We start from the raw sequence: 18,156 nt of genomic DNA on the forward strand, positions 1-18,156 counted from the left end.
CAACCATAACCTCAGAGAGAGATAAAAATACAAGATTAAACCAGTATTTGAAAAAACAATAGCTGAGAAATTCCCAGAACTGATGGCAACATTAACAAATGGACACAAGAGACTTAAATAAGCGTAACAGGGTAAATGTAAAAGATATCCACACATAGAAATCTGGGCAGCAACATTTAAGAAAATCAGATAAAGAGAAATCTTTTTTCAAAATCCATAAGGAAAAGACACGTAACCCTCAAAAACATGCCAGACTGATAGTTATGCTCCATTTCTTAACACTAGTAATAGAAAATAAAACTTCAAAGTGTTGATGACAGAATCAAATCAACTTGATTTCAGTTTACTTTTAAATTAAGTTCATAGGAAGTAAAGACATTTTTATCTCATTCTCAAAAATAGCTTCTCTTGGGGCTGGGGATTTAGCTCAGTGGCATAAGCGACTGCCTTGCAAGCAGGCAGTCGTGAGTTCGATCCCTGGTACCAATAAAAACGAAAAAGACAAAAAAAAATAGCTTCTCTTTACCCATCTCTTGACATAATCTTGGGGCCACAGGTTTTGCCTATTTCTGTTACTAACCTTCTTCATTTCTAGTGACATTTATTTTTTTCCCTTATGACATTCATTTCTCTAGACATCTATAGGCACAGTCATGAGCACCCCACAGACAGTAGTCTCTGACAGCTTGCCTCTCCCCTGCCCCATGGAACCCAGGGTTTTTCATGTTAGACAAATGCTTTACCACTGGACTACCCACAATCCAAGTTGCCTTATTTCTGAAATTACATAACACCCTTCTCTTAATTTATGGTTTCTTTTGCTTTTTTTTTTTTGTACTGAGGATTGAACTCACAACTGTGTGCTTGCAGGGCAGGCGCTTATGCTGCTGAGCTAAATCCCCAGCCTTTCTTATCTTTCTTGAAGGGCCTCAAACATTATTTACACCAATAAAACTCAAACATCTTGGCAGTTGGAACCACTTTCCTCATTTACATAACTACTTATATGGATGCTCCATGGACACGTCAAATGAGAGTAAATTCTATATTAAAAATTTCCTCAAACTGTAAGTAACATGTATTCCTATTCCTTTCCCTTCTCCTTGTATTCTATCAGTCAACAGCACCAACACCCATTCAGTTCCCTAAGCTTGAAAACAAAGTACGTTTTATACTGTTATACCTTCCTGTCCCACTCTTTCTCATCTAATTTATCACTGTACTCTGTACCTCATCATTCTAGTGAAACCCTGCTGCTCTCTCTCTCTGGATTGAAGCCAACATCATCTTCCCTGTATTACTGCAATCAGGCTAGCCAGTCTCCAATCTTTAATCCTATTCTTTTGAAAGCATCCACTGTGAAACTAGATGGCCCTTTAAAAATATAAAACCATGATCATGTCACTTTTCTACTACAACCTTTTAGTAATTTTGTACTTCCATTAGTATACTTAGCATAACTTATAAAATATTTGCTTATCTTTCTAATTTGAACTCTCACCATTTCTGCCCCTCTTGTCCTGTGCCTGAGCCAAATAGGTATTATTCTAGTTCTTCCAAAACACTTCTCTTTTTTTGGATTTGTATATCATGTTTCGATTTGCCTAGAAATTTTTATCACATTCAATTGTGTGTTACTCCTACTCATTTTATGTGAAATTTAGATTAGACTTACACTGAAAAAGTCATTTTGTACTTCCAAACTTGAGGCAGGCAACCTCATCTTTGCTGTAATGGTAGCATGAATTTTTTTCTACCATGGATTGTGCCTATTTTAAATGTGTCCATTTTTCTGTCTATTACATAGCAGGAATTCTGTCTAGATGGTTATGATATTATCCCTAACAGTTAACACTATGTATGCCACAAATTATATGCACAATAAATACTTGCTGGACAATTAAAAGAAGAAAAAGCATTTAGTATTGTGTCTCTGGAAATGGTGAGATTGCAAAATGAAGAAGTACAGTTTTACAACTAACCTGAAGTCTTCTTTGTTCAACTTTTTATGTTGTTGGAAACTTGACATACTTTATTTACTAGTGAGCATTTATTTTTAGCTGCTATCAGATGTCTCTTATGGACTAACACTGAATGAATGCTTTTATTTATTTAGCCTGAAATTTCCAACCTCTTGAAAACAAATATTTGCACATACAGGGCTAAAGTGCATATCTTCATTAATACTGCCTTTTATAAGAGTATTTGATGATAGCTAAGGAAGACCTCTAGGTTTCCATTTCTAAATTTCCTGAGAAGTTCTGGCTTACTAGTCAATTATATACAAAATTTCTCTTAAAAGTGTTTCATATATTGTCTTTAGGGAGAGATCATTACTTATTTGAGGTAAGGACTATATCTTAAATATATGCACTACAGCTCTAGCACATTATGGTTTATTGTGTTAATAGTTAAATAGAAATAGCATCATGAATCACAAAGAATGCAACACATAAAGGAAAACAGGAATTCAAGAGAAAATATAATTTAAAGTATTCAACAAACATCTAAGATAAATTAGTATTTTGTCTCAATCTTCATTGTGGGAAAACCTAAAACTCTGCAGAGTCGCATGGTGGCGCTGCAGGATAAGATGAAGAAAGGAGTAACCGCAGATACTCTGGTTCCGCTTAATCAGTGAACTAGGAGCGCTGGAGAAAACGGAAGAGGCTTTTGAGAGAAAGATAGGACATCACCACCTCCAAACAGAATTAGAAATCTATAGATAATACAAAGGCACAGGTGCGAAGAGCAGCTCACAGAGCCTCTACAGATTGAATTAACCTTTTCACAGAAAGACTTTTGCATAAGGAGAGTCATGGAGCCCGGAGAGAGAAGCTCTCAGCAGATAAGGCAAGTGCTGCTTCTCTTTGTTTTCCTGGGCGGGACTTCTGTGTATTCAGAGACATGGAGCTATTCTGTGGCAGAAGAAGCCGAGATCGGTTTCTGTATAGCCAATATAATAAAAGATATGGGTTCCCGTGTGAGTGTGGAAGACCTGGCTGCACGGGGAGCCAGAGTCATCTTTGACGACTATAAATCCTATTTGCGGTTGGATCTGCAAACCGGCAACCTGCTCTTAAATGAGCAACTGGACCGGGAGGCACTTTGTGGAACCACTGAACCCTGTATATTGCATTTCCACGTGTTACTTGAAAATCCTTTGCAATTTTTTCGGGCTGAGCTTTCTGTCAAAGATATAAATGATCACATTCCCACGTTCCTAGAGAAACATATGTTCCTAAAAATCTCAGAAGGTACTTCTCCAGGAACTTCTTTTCAAATGGATGAGGCACAGGACTTAGATGTAGGAGCGAATTCTGTCCAAAACTATACAGTAAGCTCCAATCCTCATTTCCATGTTAGGTTACAAGACAGCGGAAAGGATAGAAAATTCCCAGAGCTGGTCCTGGACCAAACTCTGGATCGAGAAAAGGAGCCGGAGTTTAATATAACTCTAACAGCTTTAGATGGCGGGTCCCCTTCCAAGTCTGGGACTGCACTGATTCAAGTTGTGGTAGTGGATATCAACGACAATGCTCCTGAGTTTGAGAGACCAGTCTATGAGGTTGAGGTACCAGAGAGCAGTCCTGTGAACTCCTTGGTAATCAAGGTGTCTGCTACAGACTTAGATGCAGGGATATATGGAGAACTATCTTACTCATTTTCTCATATCTCTAGAGATGTACAGAAAACTTTTGAAATCCATCCAAATTCTGGAGAAGTCCGTTTGAAATCGCTGCTAGATTTTGAGACGATTAAGTCCTATACTATAAATATTCAAGCCATTGATGGTGGGAGTCTTTGCGGAAAATCAGTCATTATAGTTCACGTTGTAGATGTGAATGATAACCCACCAGAAATAGCCATGACATCGCTATTCAGTCCCATACCTGAAAACTCCTCACCTGAGATGGTGGTCGCTGTTTTCAGCGTAAGAGACCAAGACTCTGGAAATAATGGTAGAATGATCTGCACAATTCAAGACGACCTGCCTTTTCTCTTGAAGCCTACATTTGAGAATTTCTACACCCTAATAACTGAGCACTCACTGGACAGAGAGACCACAGCCCAGTACAACATCACCATCACCGTCACCGACCTGGGGACGCCCAGGCTCAAAACCCAGCACACCATCACCGTGCTGGTCTCCGACGTCAACGACAACGCCCCCACCTTCACCCAAAGCTCCTACACCCTCTCGGTGCCCGAGAACAACAGCCCCGCCCTGCACATCGGCAGCGTCAGCGCCACAGACTCAGACTCGGGCACCAACGCCCAGCTCACCTACTCGCTGCTGCCGCCGCCCCACGACCCGCTCCCGGGCCTCGCCTCGCTCGTGTCCATCAACGCCGACACCGGCCAGCTGTTCGCGCTGCGGGCGCTGGACTACGAGGCCCTGCGCGCCTTCGAGTTCCGCGTGCGCGCCACCGACCGCGGCGCGCCCCCGCTCAGCGGCCAGGCGCGCGTGCGCGTGCGCGTGCTGGACGCCAACGACAACGCGCCCTTCGTGCTGCACCCGCTGCAGAACGCGTCCGCGCCCTGCACCGAGCTGCTGCCCCGCGCCGCCCAGCCCGGATACCTGCTCACCAAGGTGGTGGCGGTGGACGCCGACGCGGGCCAGAACGCCTGGCTGTCCTTCCAGCTGCTGCAGGCCAGCGAGCCCGGGCTGTTCAGCGTGTGGGCGCACAGCGGCGAGGTGCGCACCGCCAGGCCGCCGGGCGAGCGCGACGCGCCCAGGCAGCGGCTGCTCGTGCTGGTCAGGGACAACGGCCAGCCGCCGCTGTCGGCCAGCGTCACGCTGCACGTGCTGCTGGTGGACGGCTTCTCGCAGCCGCACCTGCCTGGGCCCGAGGCGGCGGCCGAGCGCGCGCAGGCCGACCCGCTCACCGGCCCCCTGGTGGTGGCGCTGGCCTCGGTGTCGTCGCTCTTCCTGTGCTGGCTGCTGCTCTTCGTGGCGCTGAGGCTGTGCGGGAGGAGCGGGCGGGCCGCGCTGCCTGGCTGCCCTGCGCCCGAGGGCCCCTTTCCGGGCCAGCTGCTGGACGTCAGCGGGGCGGGCACGCTGGCCCACAGCTACCAGTATGAGGTGTGTCTCACTGGGGGTACTGAGACCAACGATTTCAAGTTTCTAAAGTCTGTTACTGGAAAACATCAGAAGGCTGGAAATGACTTGGAGGAAAATTCTATGTTTGTAAATGCTTCAGGATACAATTAGCAATTGTTCGTTTATTAGGGATAGAAGTTAGCTATTTTAAAATATATTAGGTCTACATTCAGGGTTCCTCCTCCCCTTTTTGGTTCATAAGGAAACTTATTTTTTGCATGTATTATCCTAGTTAAACGAGTTAAAAAATTACCTTAGGAGTACCCCTCTGATTTCTCTTTTACAAGCATTTGTGAAGAAAGTGAACCCATGACTTAAGTACTGATAAGTCACAAATAGGCATTCAATGTATTGATGACCCCGTTGCATTGTCTGTTTGTTGTTCAAAACCTTTTAAAAATTACCCTATCTTCTGTTTGATATTATGTTTTCCTGTTTAGAATATTTAAATGAAGAAATATCTGCAAATATGTATGGTTTTGTTTTACAGTATTAAATGGGAACAACCATTGATCTCTTCCAAAGATAAAGTGTTTTACATTCTTTAAATCGACCTTCACTATTTATAGCATATATGAACATTATTATAAGATTAGATTTACCTAAAAATTATAAATAAAAATCCTTTTGTGATACATCCCACAACATTTTTGAATACTCTTTTCAGCTGAGTTGTACTGTTACAGCTATGTTTATTTTATATGACCCATCTCCCTCCATGATTTCAGGCAACAGGGCAAAAGGTAGACATTATTTGCTTGGTATTTGTCTCTGTCTCTGTCTCTGTCTCTCTATTTTAGTAGTAGGGGTTGAAATCATGACATCCACACTGAATTACATCCCCAGCCTTTTTTAGACACAGGATCTTAACTTGCTAAACTGCCCAGGCAAAAATCAAACTTGGAGTTCTCTTGCCTCAGACAAGACTGCTGGGATTACAGGCTTTTACCATCCCAGCCTGCTGGTTATAAATACTTCTATTCCAAACTGGGCCAATCTGATACTCAGGTTTTTTAATAGCTTTAGACACCTGATATAACATAGTCTCTCTGTTACAAACTTTACAAGAAAGTAATTTCACATTTGGTTAGCCAAATGTGGTTAGCCAAATACATGGAGAGAAGTACAGAAAATCTATCTATTGAGATCATGAAAGTGCCAATTGAGTAACCTTACTTAGGTTTTCTTATTATACAAGTTTCAGTCCCTCCTAAGTCTACTTTCTTTCTTAGGTTTTTGAGGATGAACATACACTTTATAAATGTACTTCCTCTAAGATAGCTATGTGAGAACTTTTTTCTCATTAAAAATTATGTTTAGCTGGGCTTGGGATACAGCTCAGCACCACAGCCTGACATGTACAACGTCCTCAGTTTGATTCCAGGTGCAAAAAAATTATGTTTAGCTATTTTGTATGAATTGGTTGGACCTCACTATTGATTTGAGATATTAATTGTGGCTCTTTATATTAATTAACACTTATTATCAAAGGGACATTGTATTAGTAGTGTGGAAGGGATAAATACAAGGTTTTGTTAAAATAGCTAATTTTGAGAACTGGGAAATTTTTTCAGTGGTACAGTTTTCAAAGTATTTAACAGAAATACTTAGAAAATTCTGCTATGTAAGAAATTTGAAATATAATAATAATAATAATAGCATTAATGTAAAATAACACTGACAATGGAAAATGTTTCTAGCTTCCCTTATTCATAATCATAACTTTGTTGTTGTATTGTTTCCTTTTACAATACATGTCTTTGGTTAGAAGGGGCCATGTATTTTGCTACTTAATGGAAATACATTTTAGATCACTCTGAGTTGTTTCAAATTGCTACTCAAAAGGTCATAAACTTCGGGACTTAGAAACACAACTTGTTTATAAAGAACTATAACTGCAGCTGGAAAAGAATCCTAACAAAAATTTCAAATTAATTGTGATTTATCCATTGATCCCTTTGATAAATATTTGCTGAGTACCTACTATGTATCAGGGATTGTTTTAGAGATTTGGAATGCAGCACTGATAAAAACCAAGTCCTAGTACTTATAAGTGATGTAGAACATAAATGATTAAATACATACACTTAGGCTATGTCAGATGATATGTGCTAGGAAGACAAAAGTTTAAGTGGCCTCATATACATTTCCTTATATTTGGAAACTTTCATAAAGTTATACCTCTTTAACCTTATGTGAAGAGGATATCATTAATTGGAATGAACTTGTGACCTTTTCTTGATGTAATTCAACACATGTGGTACATACACTGCCTAGCATTTAAATATAGAGGAATTCATCCTTTTGTCACAGAATTTTAAATAATTACATAGATTTATGTTGTTAATTTTACAAAATTACTGATCACTATTATTTCTTCTTTCACTGCTTAATGTCCCTCAGATACTTCTCAACTATAGAATGTAGGGGCCGTGTCTATGTTGTTTGCTGATATATTTCAGAACCTGACACATAGAAATCAGTAATACTTCTCTGAGAATGAGCAATTATGGTTGTATGATATAGTGTTTAATCATCTCCCTCCTTCCAAACAATTTCCAAACTTCTAATAACGTTTATACAAATAGTATTCATGTAGCAATTCATTTCGAAGCAAAACCAACGCATGGTGGCGCTGCAGGCTAAGGCTTTAACAGAGACCCTGTAAATGCCAGCTCTCCTGCGGAAGAGAAAAGCCTGAAAGCAGAGGTCTGACCACTAAGTCTTTGGATATTCCTATTTAGTTCCTCTCTGGACAGATTATCAACTGACAGATACATACTCGTCTCAGGCGCATTGCTTGCTGATGTACTGCTGAGCCCGTTCCCGCATAGACATTTGCAAAAGTAAACATGAAGGCCGGAGGGGGACGCAAAGAAAGGCAAGTTCTGATTCTCTTTCTCTTACTGGGAGTGGCTCTAGCAGGCTGGGATGCCGGTCGCTATTTTGTGCTGGAGGAAACAGAAAGCAGCTCTTTTGTGGCTGATCTCATCAAGGATCTAGGGCTGGGAGTAGAGGAGCTGGCTCAGCGGGGAGCCCGGGTGGCCTCTGAGGATAATGAACCACGCCTGCATCTCGATCAACAGACCGGGAAATTGTTATTAAATGAGAAGCTGGACCGGGAGGAGCTGTGCGGTCCTGCGGATCCCTGTGTAATGCATTTCCAAGTGCTACTGAAAAAGCCACTGGAAGTATTCCGAGCTGAGTTACTTGTAGGAGATATAAATGATCATTCTCCAGAGTTTCCTGAAAAAGAGATGACTCTGAAAATCTCAGAGAATAGCCCTCCTGGAACTGTGTTTCTTTTGAAAAAAGCTCAGGATTTGGACGTGGGCATCAACAATATTCAAAACTACAATATTAGCCCCAACTTTCATTTCCATGTTTCCATCCGCAATCAGGGAGATGACAGGAAGCACCCAGAGCTGGTGCTGGACAAAGAACTGGACCGCGAGGAGCAGAGTGAGTTCAGATTAACCCTGACAGCGCTGGATGGCGGCTCTCCTCCGCGATCTGGCACTGCCAAAATCCGTGTCTTGGTCATGGACGTCAATGACAACGCCCCAGCATTTGCACAGACACTCTATGAGGTACAGGTACCAGAGAACACACCTTTAGGGACTCTCATTGTTAAAGTTTCTGCTAGGGATTTAGATATTGGAACAAATGCAGAGATATCATACTCCCTTTATAGTTCCCAAGAGATAGGTAAAACGTTTGAACTAAGCAGCAGTTCAGGAGAAGTTCGACTAATTAAATTACTAGATTTTGAGACAATACCGTCATATGAACTAGATATAGAGGCATCCGACGGCGGGGGGCTTTCTGGAAAATGTTCTGTTTCTATTAAAGTATTGGATGTTAACGATAATTCCCCAGAAATAACTATTTCATCACTTATCAGTTCTATTCCTGAAAATTCCCCAGAGACAGAGGTGGCTCTGTTTAAGACCCGAGACCGAGACTCTGGGGAAAATGGAAAAATGGTTTGTTCCATCCAGGATGATATTCCCTTTGCGCTGAAACCTTCTGTAGAGAATTTCTACAGGCTCGTAACAGAAGGAGCTCTCGACAGAGAGACCACAGCCCAGTACAACATCACCATCACAGTCACCGACCTGGGGACGCCCAGGCTGAAAACCCAGCACACCATCACCGTGCTGGTCTCCGACGTCAACGACAACGCCCCCACCTTCACCCAAAGCTCCTACACCCTCTCGGTGCCCGAGAACAACAGCCCCGCCCTGCACATCGGCAGCGTCAGCGCCACAGACTCAGACTCGGGCACCAACGCCCAGCTCACCTACTCGCTGCTGCCGCCGCCCCACGACCCGCTCCCGGGCCTCGCCTCGCTCGTGTCCATCAACGCCGACACCGGCCAGCTGTTCGCGCTGCGGGCGCTGGACTACGAGGCCCTGCGCGCCTTCGAGTTCCGCGTGCGCGCCACCGACCGCGGCGCGCCCCCGCTCAGCGGCCAGGCGCGCGTGCGCGTGCGCGTGCTGGACGCCAACGACAACGCGCCCTTCGTGCTGCACCCGCTGCAGAACGCGTCCGCGCCCTGCACCGAGCTGCTGCCCCGCGCCGCCCAGCCCGGATACCTGCTCACCAAGGTGGTGGCGGTGGACGCCGACGCGGGCCAGAACGCCTGGCTGTCCTTCCAGCTGCTGCAGGCCAGCGAGCCCGGGCTGTTCAGCGTGTGGGCGCACAGCGGCGAGGTGCGCACCGCCAGGCCGCCGGGCGAGCGCGACGCGCCCAGGCAGCGGCTGCTCGTGCTGGTCAGGGACAACGGCCAGCCGCCGCTGTCGGCCAGCGTCACGCTGCACGTGCTGCTGGTGGACGGCTTCTCGCAGCCGCACCTGCCTGGGCCCGAGGCGGCGGCCGAGCGCGCGCAGGCCGACCCGCTCACCGGCCCCCTGGTGGTGGCGCTGGCCTCGGTGTCGTCGCTCTTTCTGTGCTGGCTGCTGCTCTTCGTGGCGCTGAGGCTGTGCGGGAGGAGCGGGCGGGCCGCGCTGCCTGGCTGCCCTGCGCCCGAGGGCCCCTTTCCGGGCCAGCTGCTGGACGTCAGCAGGGCGGGCACGCTGGCCCACAGCTACCAGTATGAGGTGTGTCTCACTGGAGACTCTCAAGATAATGAGTTCCAATTCTTGAAGCCGGCCTTCCCCAATATTTTGGGCAAGGATTCTGGGAGAAAATCAGATGGTAACCCAAATTTTCAGAATAATTTAGGTATGTGAATCTTCTTACTTGCTATACTAATTTTGTCTGCTTTACTCCTCCATTTCATTTTTATCTTTGTAGTCACCTCGCATTTTATTTTTTACTTTGTTTTCTCTTGGTAATGTTTTATTTGTTTGCTGTAGATCATTTCTATTAGTAAATGTTTCTATCAGGAACTTTCATGTTTCTGATTAAATTTTTAGTATTAATTCCTGAAGAAAGAATGTCAACCCCTTCTAATAAACATAATTTTGAAGTCCTTCCCACTGTATGAAACTGTGTCAAATGTAAGGTTGCTCTTTTGTTACACTTTATTTTTAAATGTTGGATTTTTTTGTTTATTCAGTTGTAATAGTTGACTAACCCTGTTTCTGTCTGAGATGTAGTCAGTTGATTAAAATCCAGTTTCTTTCAAGTTCCCTTGGAATTCTTTTATTTTTGTGTTTCAGTAAGCAGTAACATGAATAGTTTAAAACTATTTCCACATCACATTTGTAAACATTAGGCTTTTACTCTAAAATACATGTTACCCCATGGAAATGTATTTGCAGGAAATATTACTTCTTTGTTTCTTTTTTTTTTTTTACCAGAAATCTAACTCAGGACCTTGCACTCGCCAGGCAGGCTCTGTGCCACTCAGCTAGATCCCTGACCTCAACTATTATTACTGATCTACATTAATGTAGAAGAGATTTCTGAGCTCCTCCTCATGTCTAACTGAAGTTGTAATGCTGATAAACTGCTTGACAGGTGCTTTACTGATGCATAGATTGACCATATTTAAGAAATTCCTATAAGGCCAATTAATACTGTAACTCCTATATGACCAAGTGATGCATTTCTTACAATTATCCCTTGCTCTTGAAGGGAAATTCCCAGTGAGTTCAATATTCTGGAATTACAAGAGCTTCTGATTTTACAGCATGCTAATATTTACTTACTTTTGAATGCTTAACTTTTTATTTGATAAATAATCAAAGAATACATTGTAGAATTATTCCTGCTGCTCCTGACTGTTAACTAAGTGAAATTTATAAAATGATATATTGATAAAGAAGTTGAATGATTTGGAGAAGTTATTTTGGATAATAATGCCTGCACCCAAAGAGGTACACATTCTAATTTCTGGAATTTTGCAATATATTCTGTTAAATTGCAAACAGAAATTAAGCTAAATAGAGTTGCCAGTCAGCTAAATTTAACATAGGAAGACTATCGTGGATAATGTGAGTGTCCTGGTTCAAGAAGTTGAAAGAATTCAAAGGCACAACCTGAATCTTTCCTAAGTGAAATTCTGCCAAAGAACAGCAGGTTCCACCTGTGTCTATGTTCCAACTTGCCTTCCCTGTTGACCATACAGGTGATACATTTATCTAGCCAGCTTCCACAATTGAGTAAATTGCTTCCTTGCAGTAAATCTTTTTGTCTCCGTTTCTCTGATTGAACCCTGACTGATGCAGAGTTTGGCAGCTGATGTGCTACTGTAACAATACCTAAAAATAAGAAAGTAGATTTTGAATGGAGAAGTACACAGAGGCTGGAAGAATTTAGAAAAGCCCAATGTAGAAACCTTGATTTCTTTAAACAGACTATTAGTGAAAATGTGTTCACAACTGCTAGAGAGGATTCAGCAGGAACTAAGGATGGTGGTAGATAATCATAAATACTTATAGAGTAAGTAGATCATTTAAAGAAGACTTTGGGAAGAAATGTAGTTGTTAAAGCTAATGCTATAAGGCTCAGAAATGTGTAAAATGGTAAACAGAGAAAAAGAAATACAATCATTTAGTGGCCCAAAACTTAGGTGCAGTTATGTGAAAAGAAAGGATTACTATTCTTAAGCTATCTAGGGAGAGACTTAGGTCTTTTATCCCAAACAAGCATTCAATGAGAGTTCACATTGGTTGTAATTAATCTAAATTTACTAGGATAAAGGCCTGACTCTAATACTCCATTTTCAGAGCTTGAATCCTCTGGGGAATACAACCAAAAACAATCAGAATATTGTCCCAATTGCTAGATCAGTAGCCTGAAAATTACTGCAAAAGTCTTACCACAGATTATGGGCGCTTTCTGTGTCATGTTCTTTCAATTTTATGTAAGCAAGTCAAGAACTAGGGATGTTTAAATGATTGGTATTGTGCAAATTGATAGCTGCAGAAACACCTAACATTGTTTGGACGTTAAATTTGATTTGAAATAAAAAGACATACCAAATCTCTTGATTAAGTTCTGTCTGTTTCTTACTGGAATATTTTTTACTCTGGCAATAGTTAAAAAGATAACGTTTTCTAAGATGTCAATCATCCCTAATTTGGACAGACACACAGAATCAAGGTTAAAGATAGTCTTGAGTACTATTTATTGAAGGAGCTTTTTAAGTTTAACTAGCCTCTCCCCAAATACTAATCCTCAAATTGTTACCATTGTTTCAACTTTCAGAATCATGTTTGAGAACCATAGCTCTCCTGCATATTTAAGTATTTTAAACACATACTTTTGTAAATTCATGCTTCATGCCAAGAAAATGTGGTAACCAGAAAGATCTCTGTTAGTCTAAATTATCTTAGTTATAACAGAAATTCAATTCAAGATGTAATGGTTTATGCCAGTGGCCCCCAAGCCTCATGAATTATGGACTTGCCAAATCTAGCATTTGTGGTTGGTTCATTGTCTAGCATTCCAATTGGTGACATGAGTGCTATACCTGCCTAGAAGTGGAGTCAGCATACAAAGTAATGGCAGGAAGAAAATGTGTCTCTTTCTTGCTGGTTTCTACCTTGCTGTTTGAGGCTTCTGTCTACTGTGGCAGCTCCATGCCACCTTGCCTTGGAGCCAACTGAGTATGGGCTGAAACCTCCAATAACTGTAAGAAATAAACCTTTCTTTTCATGTTGGGCATCAGGTATTTTGTCTCAGCAACAGAGTGAAAAGTAACTAAAACTCAAGGTAAACACAGGTGGTGGGCACAACTCAAGCGTTTAACAAGTAATTTAAGAAATTGTATTTACAATTCAACACTGATTGAAAAGTAAGGGCTTAAAAATAGTTAGAAATAAGGACTTCAAAAAACATTGTTTCATCCCATCTGTTCTTTTTTTCTAACTCTGCCTGGTGGTTTCATTCTCTCTTACCTAAATCCTGTTTTCCCCACATGGGGAAAAATAGCTTTCCTTAATCAAAAACCTTAAAATATTTTCTTTTCATTACTGGAAGTTGAACTTAACAGAGAAGCAGTATGATAGAAAAATATGGTAAATGTTTAATATTTTTAATTTTTAGAGTAAAAATACATTATTAATTTTCTAAAAATCCTTGCCCCCTCTTCAAAAACACATGTATGATTTTTCTTGCCACTTTCCAAAGCAGTCCTAGAAGTTGTTTTTTTATGACAGTCTTTAGTTCCACTGTCCTGATGCTTCAGTGTCCTAAACTGTTTCAAAACATTCTCTTTCATGGTCATTTTTACTTAGAGGAAGGGTCAGAAGTTGCACAATGCCAAACTGGGGGAATAATGTAGATGAAGATACACCGTAATATTTTTATAACCCTGCCTTTTCATTGGATGACCACTCAGCAGCATTGTTCACTATATTTTTTATCATTCCTCATGAAGAGTCTCCCATCCAAGTACTAACCAGGCCTAAGAAGTAATAAAACCCAAAATGTGTAAATTTTGTTGTAAAAAAGAGAGGGGAGAAAAGTGCATTAAAGGATACAACTGCAAGTGTGTTTAGGGGTGTTAAAGAGCTGACCATATTAATGTTTTTGGTTGGATCATTGAACACAACTGTTTGCAGTCTCTCTGAATGTTCACTTTGTATGCTTTGATACTGTGACTTGAGCAACTATCTCTAAGACGATAATGTATAATCTATTAACTGGTGATTTCTTACTGGTTTTTTTTTTGTAGTTCTGTATTACTTGTACCCTTACACCACTTTGTTTTGTTTTGTTTTTTCTCTTTTTCATTTTAAATAAAATTTTTTAAAAAAGGATTCTCACAGAAGATTTCCAGAACTGCTTGAAAAAAAGACAAGAGTAATGGAATGCTCTTGAAGCAAGGGGGAGTATTTTGAAGGGATTCATGGCTAGGTTCATAATAATTTGAAACTAAATGCTGGCTGAGTGGCTCATGCCTGAAATGCCAGAATTTGGGAGACTGAAGTAGGAAGGGAAGGTTAATTTATCTTACAGTTCTTGGAGGTTTCAGTCAATACTAAGCTGACTCCAAGGCAGCATGGAGTGGCAGGGGGCAGTGAGGACAGCGAATCACGGCAGCTGCAAACAGCAAGGAGTGAAAGAGCTGAGGAGAGAAAGACATGCCTTCTTCCCATCCTTATACCATATGTTGGCTCGCCTGGGTGGGTGCAGCACTCACACCACCAATCCCAGTGCCAGACAACAAACCAATCCCAAATGCTAGACTCAGCTATGTCAATGATTACATGAGGCTTGGTGGGGCCTTCAGAACACAAACCATAACATTCAACCCTTGACCCTGCCATGACTCATATACATCCTTTGTTACAAAAGCTATTTAATCCATCTCCAAGAGTTGCCACAGTCCTAAGAGTTTCAGCATTGCTAAAAAGTTCAAGTCCCAAGTCTCATCCAAGATGGAAGGCAAACTCTTAGGTGCATAGCCCTCTACAAATGAAAACAAAGTTAAGCACTTCCAACATGTAAAGGCACAGATAAACATTACCATTCCAAAAGTTACAAACAGGGGAATACAAAGCATTGGAACAAAAGCAAGTCCAAAGCATTGGAACAAAAGCAAGTCCAATTTTAATCCAGCAGGACAAACACCAATCCTGGAGTTTCACACTAAGCATCTGAAGCAATCTGGAAATCTTGGAAATCTTAGAAATCTTAGTGGGTTTGTGGAAATTTGGAGCCAGGTTGTAGGTATGTGTGCATGTGCCAATATGTTTAATAATATAACTACACCAAGTTTTTTTCACAAGTACTACTAGGGTAGGAGACACATGACCTCCCCAGAATATACAAAGGAAAACAAATGTCTACAGATGTCAGTATTCACCAGATCTAGTGATTTGAAGGTAAGGAAATCAGTTTTCCTTCATAGTTCTTCTAGTTTGTGTGTGTATGAGTGTGTATGTGTGTGTATAATTACAAAATTCATAGAACTTATATTTTACCATCAGGAAAACCATATTAGCTCAATTATTCTGAACAACTTGGTATTTTTCTATGAAATGCTGCTGTGTAACAATTGTGACTAAACATTGATGATGAATTTCAGAAGACTGGAGCTTACAAAGGGAAGTGTTGCATAGAGGACAAAGCAGACTGTCTGGAGTGCTGGTCATTGCTGGTGCTTCCTTGTATAATGAGAAATATTAACAGTGATGCCTTAACACCTATTTTAACTACATAATCACTCAAAGAACATTCATTTTGTCCAGCACACTTGCCATTACCATATATTTTAGCAGATTTTTTTCTATACCTAGATGTTATTTTAGGAATATGTCAAAGGAAGAGAGGGATAACCAAGTAACCTAAATACCAGGATTAGCTATTTCTATGATCTTGACAGTTGTGACAGTACTTTTATCATGTACTTTCTGATCACTTTGGCTGTAAAAACAGGGTGAAGCCTAGAGGTTGTTAGACAGTGGTAGAACATTTGCCTAACATACACAAGGCCCAAAATCCAATCTCTAGCACTATCGAAAAATTTTGCAAGTTCTAGCAGTGCCAGAAGTTAGTATCCTATGTAAAGTTTCCATTATGTGTGTTAATAGATTATATGTGTAAATAACATTTCTTCTAGGCAATTATCACTTGCACCAAATCCTCAGCGAAACACCCTATCATTAGGAAGTATTCATAGCCAATTTCAAGATAATAATTCAAATATCAAATAATAGAATTATATTACTATGACTTTGAGTTTGACATATCTCTTACTTTTTCTGAACAGCATAAGTATTTGAATTGATCCTAAAGAACTTCTCATTTACTGAGATAATTTTAAATAGGCTATACTACTTCTAATCTTGCCTTACAAATATTTTATCAGTAAAGTATAAAACTTAAAGAAATCCCTAAGAGATTAGTACTTTTTTCTTACACTGATCTTAATTTCCTTGAAAAGAGTATTATATCCAATTATTGGCAAAATAAAAAAAATCAAGAAAAAATGTCCTATAATATGTGAATTGTAATGACTCAAATGGTTTTAGAACTCCACAGCTGATCACATGTTTGTATATTTGTGTATGTATCCTATTATACTCATGTATGTGTGTTTGGGAGTAGTGAAGTAGGTGGTGAAAATGTACTACATGCAGAAACGTATAACAGGGTAAATTTTTGCATACATTTTTTTACAATTAAAATATCGGATTAGTTCAGTGTGTGAATGTATGTTTTTAAAAAGGCGGCCTTAGCAATAGTGTATATAAGAAGTCATATTTGCAAACCAAGTGAGTTTTCTGTTCTTGAATTTAATAAGCACCAACATTATTGGATCTAGAATTTTTGTTGTTCTTTGGTGTTGAAGAAGCACCATAGGAAAGGGAACTGTGAGGAAATGTGGTCATTTTTTCTTATTGAGAATAGGAAAGAATAAATTGGCAGTATTTAACATGGCTTGGATTAGGGTGAGATAATTGAAGCCAATATATATGAGGGCAGCATGATTCCTGTTATTTAAAAATTTGATGTTTGCTTCTTCGTAGACTTTTGCATTAAATTTCATTTTTAAAGAATATTAGATTGCATAGATATTGGATTGAATAGATTTATCATTAGTATAAAGTTTTTTGAGTGATTCCTTAAAATTTACACCTGAGACACTTGCCTCAATCTTGTCCTGGTTATTGGTTATTATCTTCTTGCAAGCTTACATGAGTATAAGTGTGGTAGCAATGGGAGTCACTACTGGAATTTAAGCAGTGAAATATGAAACAAGCCCAATCATATTCTGAATACAGGACAGCAATAGCAATGGTAGAAGAAGATGATGTCAACCAGATCCAGAGCTGAAATCCTGCAGACTGGGAATGAAACTGTGATTGTATGACCATGATTTACAAAGTTCATATATTTTTCTTTCATTTGACATGAATCAATGTGAAAAAATAGCTATTACATAGATTCAATTGGGGTTTTTCTTGAGAATTTTTACATCTAACTCATCATTATTGAATCATACATATCTATTTCATAGATATATATGAGTTTTCTTTTAATGGCCTTGTCAGGTTTTATAGAATTGTACCAGTACAATAAAGTGAATCAACAATTGTTTCCACTTTTATATTTTGTAAAAGAGTTTATGTAAGATACTACTTTTTGTGGATTTGTTAGAATTATTACTAAACCAATCTATGGCTGGTCTTTTTTTGGGTAGGTTTTTGAATTATAAATTGTATTTCCTAGATATGCTAGGAATTCAATTTTCTATTATCTCTTCTTCAAGTCATTAACTTGTGTTTCTTATCTTTTCTCATTTGATCTAAGAGATTGAATTTAATGTCAGAAGGTTATACATAATATTCTTTTATCCACCTTTAAGTATATTTAAGAACTCTAATGATGCCACTATTTCATTCCAGATATTAATATGTGTTTTGTTTCACTTTATCTTTTTCAGTATTGATGCTAATATATCAATATTATTAATTTGTAAAAGCAAGTATTATTAATTTTTAAAAGCAAATCCAAGTAATAAATACTTGGATTTATTACTTTGCATATTTCTTTGTGCTTTCTGTTTCTCTGATTCCCACAATTACCATTTCTTTATTTTTTGTGTTTTTGTATGATCTATGTCTTTGTTTTCTAATATAAATTAGAAC

At 40.0% G+C, this 18,156-nt stretch overlaps 1 protein-coding gene across 2 annotated transcripts; it reads left to right on the forward strand.

The window, feature by feature from the left end:
• Window positions 1–1,852: 1,852 nt before the first annotated feature.
• Window positions 1,853–12,550, forward strand: Pcdhb15 (protocadherin beta 15). 2 transcript variants are annotated; one of them, XM_063232249.1, is made up of 2 exons: window positions 1,853–3,190; window positions 8,311–12,550. In XM_063232249.1, the coding sequence occupies exons 1-2, from the start codon at window positions 2,819–2,821 to the stop codon at window positions 10,336–10,338; spliced, it is 2,400 nt and encodes a 799-aa protein (XP_063088319.1). In that variant the 5' UTR covers window positions 1,853–2,818; the 3' UTR covers window positions 10,339–12,550. The 2 variants fall into 2 exon arrangements, with proteins under 2 accessions (XP_063088319.1, XP_063088318.1); XM_063232248.1 differs by lacking the exon at window positions 1,853–3,190 and having other exon boundaries at window positions 5,252–12,550.
• Window positions 12,551–18,156: the final 5,606 nt, after the last annotated feature.

This window comes from Cavia porcellus, unplaced genomic scaffold (assembly GCF_034190915.1).
Source record: "Cavia porcellus strain 051 isolate PalLab524CR breed Dunkin Hartley unplaced genomic scaffold, mCavPor4.1 scaffold_21, whole genome shotgun sequence".
Lineage (NCBI taxonomy): Eukaryota > Metazoa > Chordata > Mammalia > Rodentia > Caviidae > Cavia > Cavia porcellus.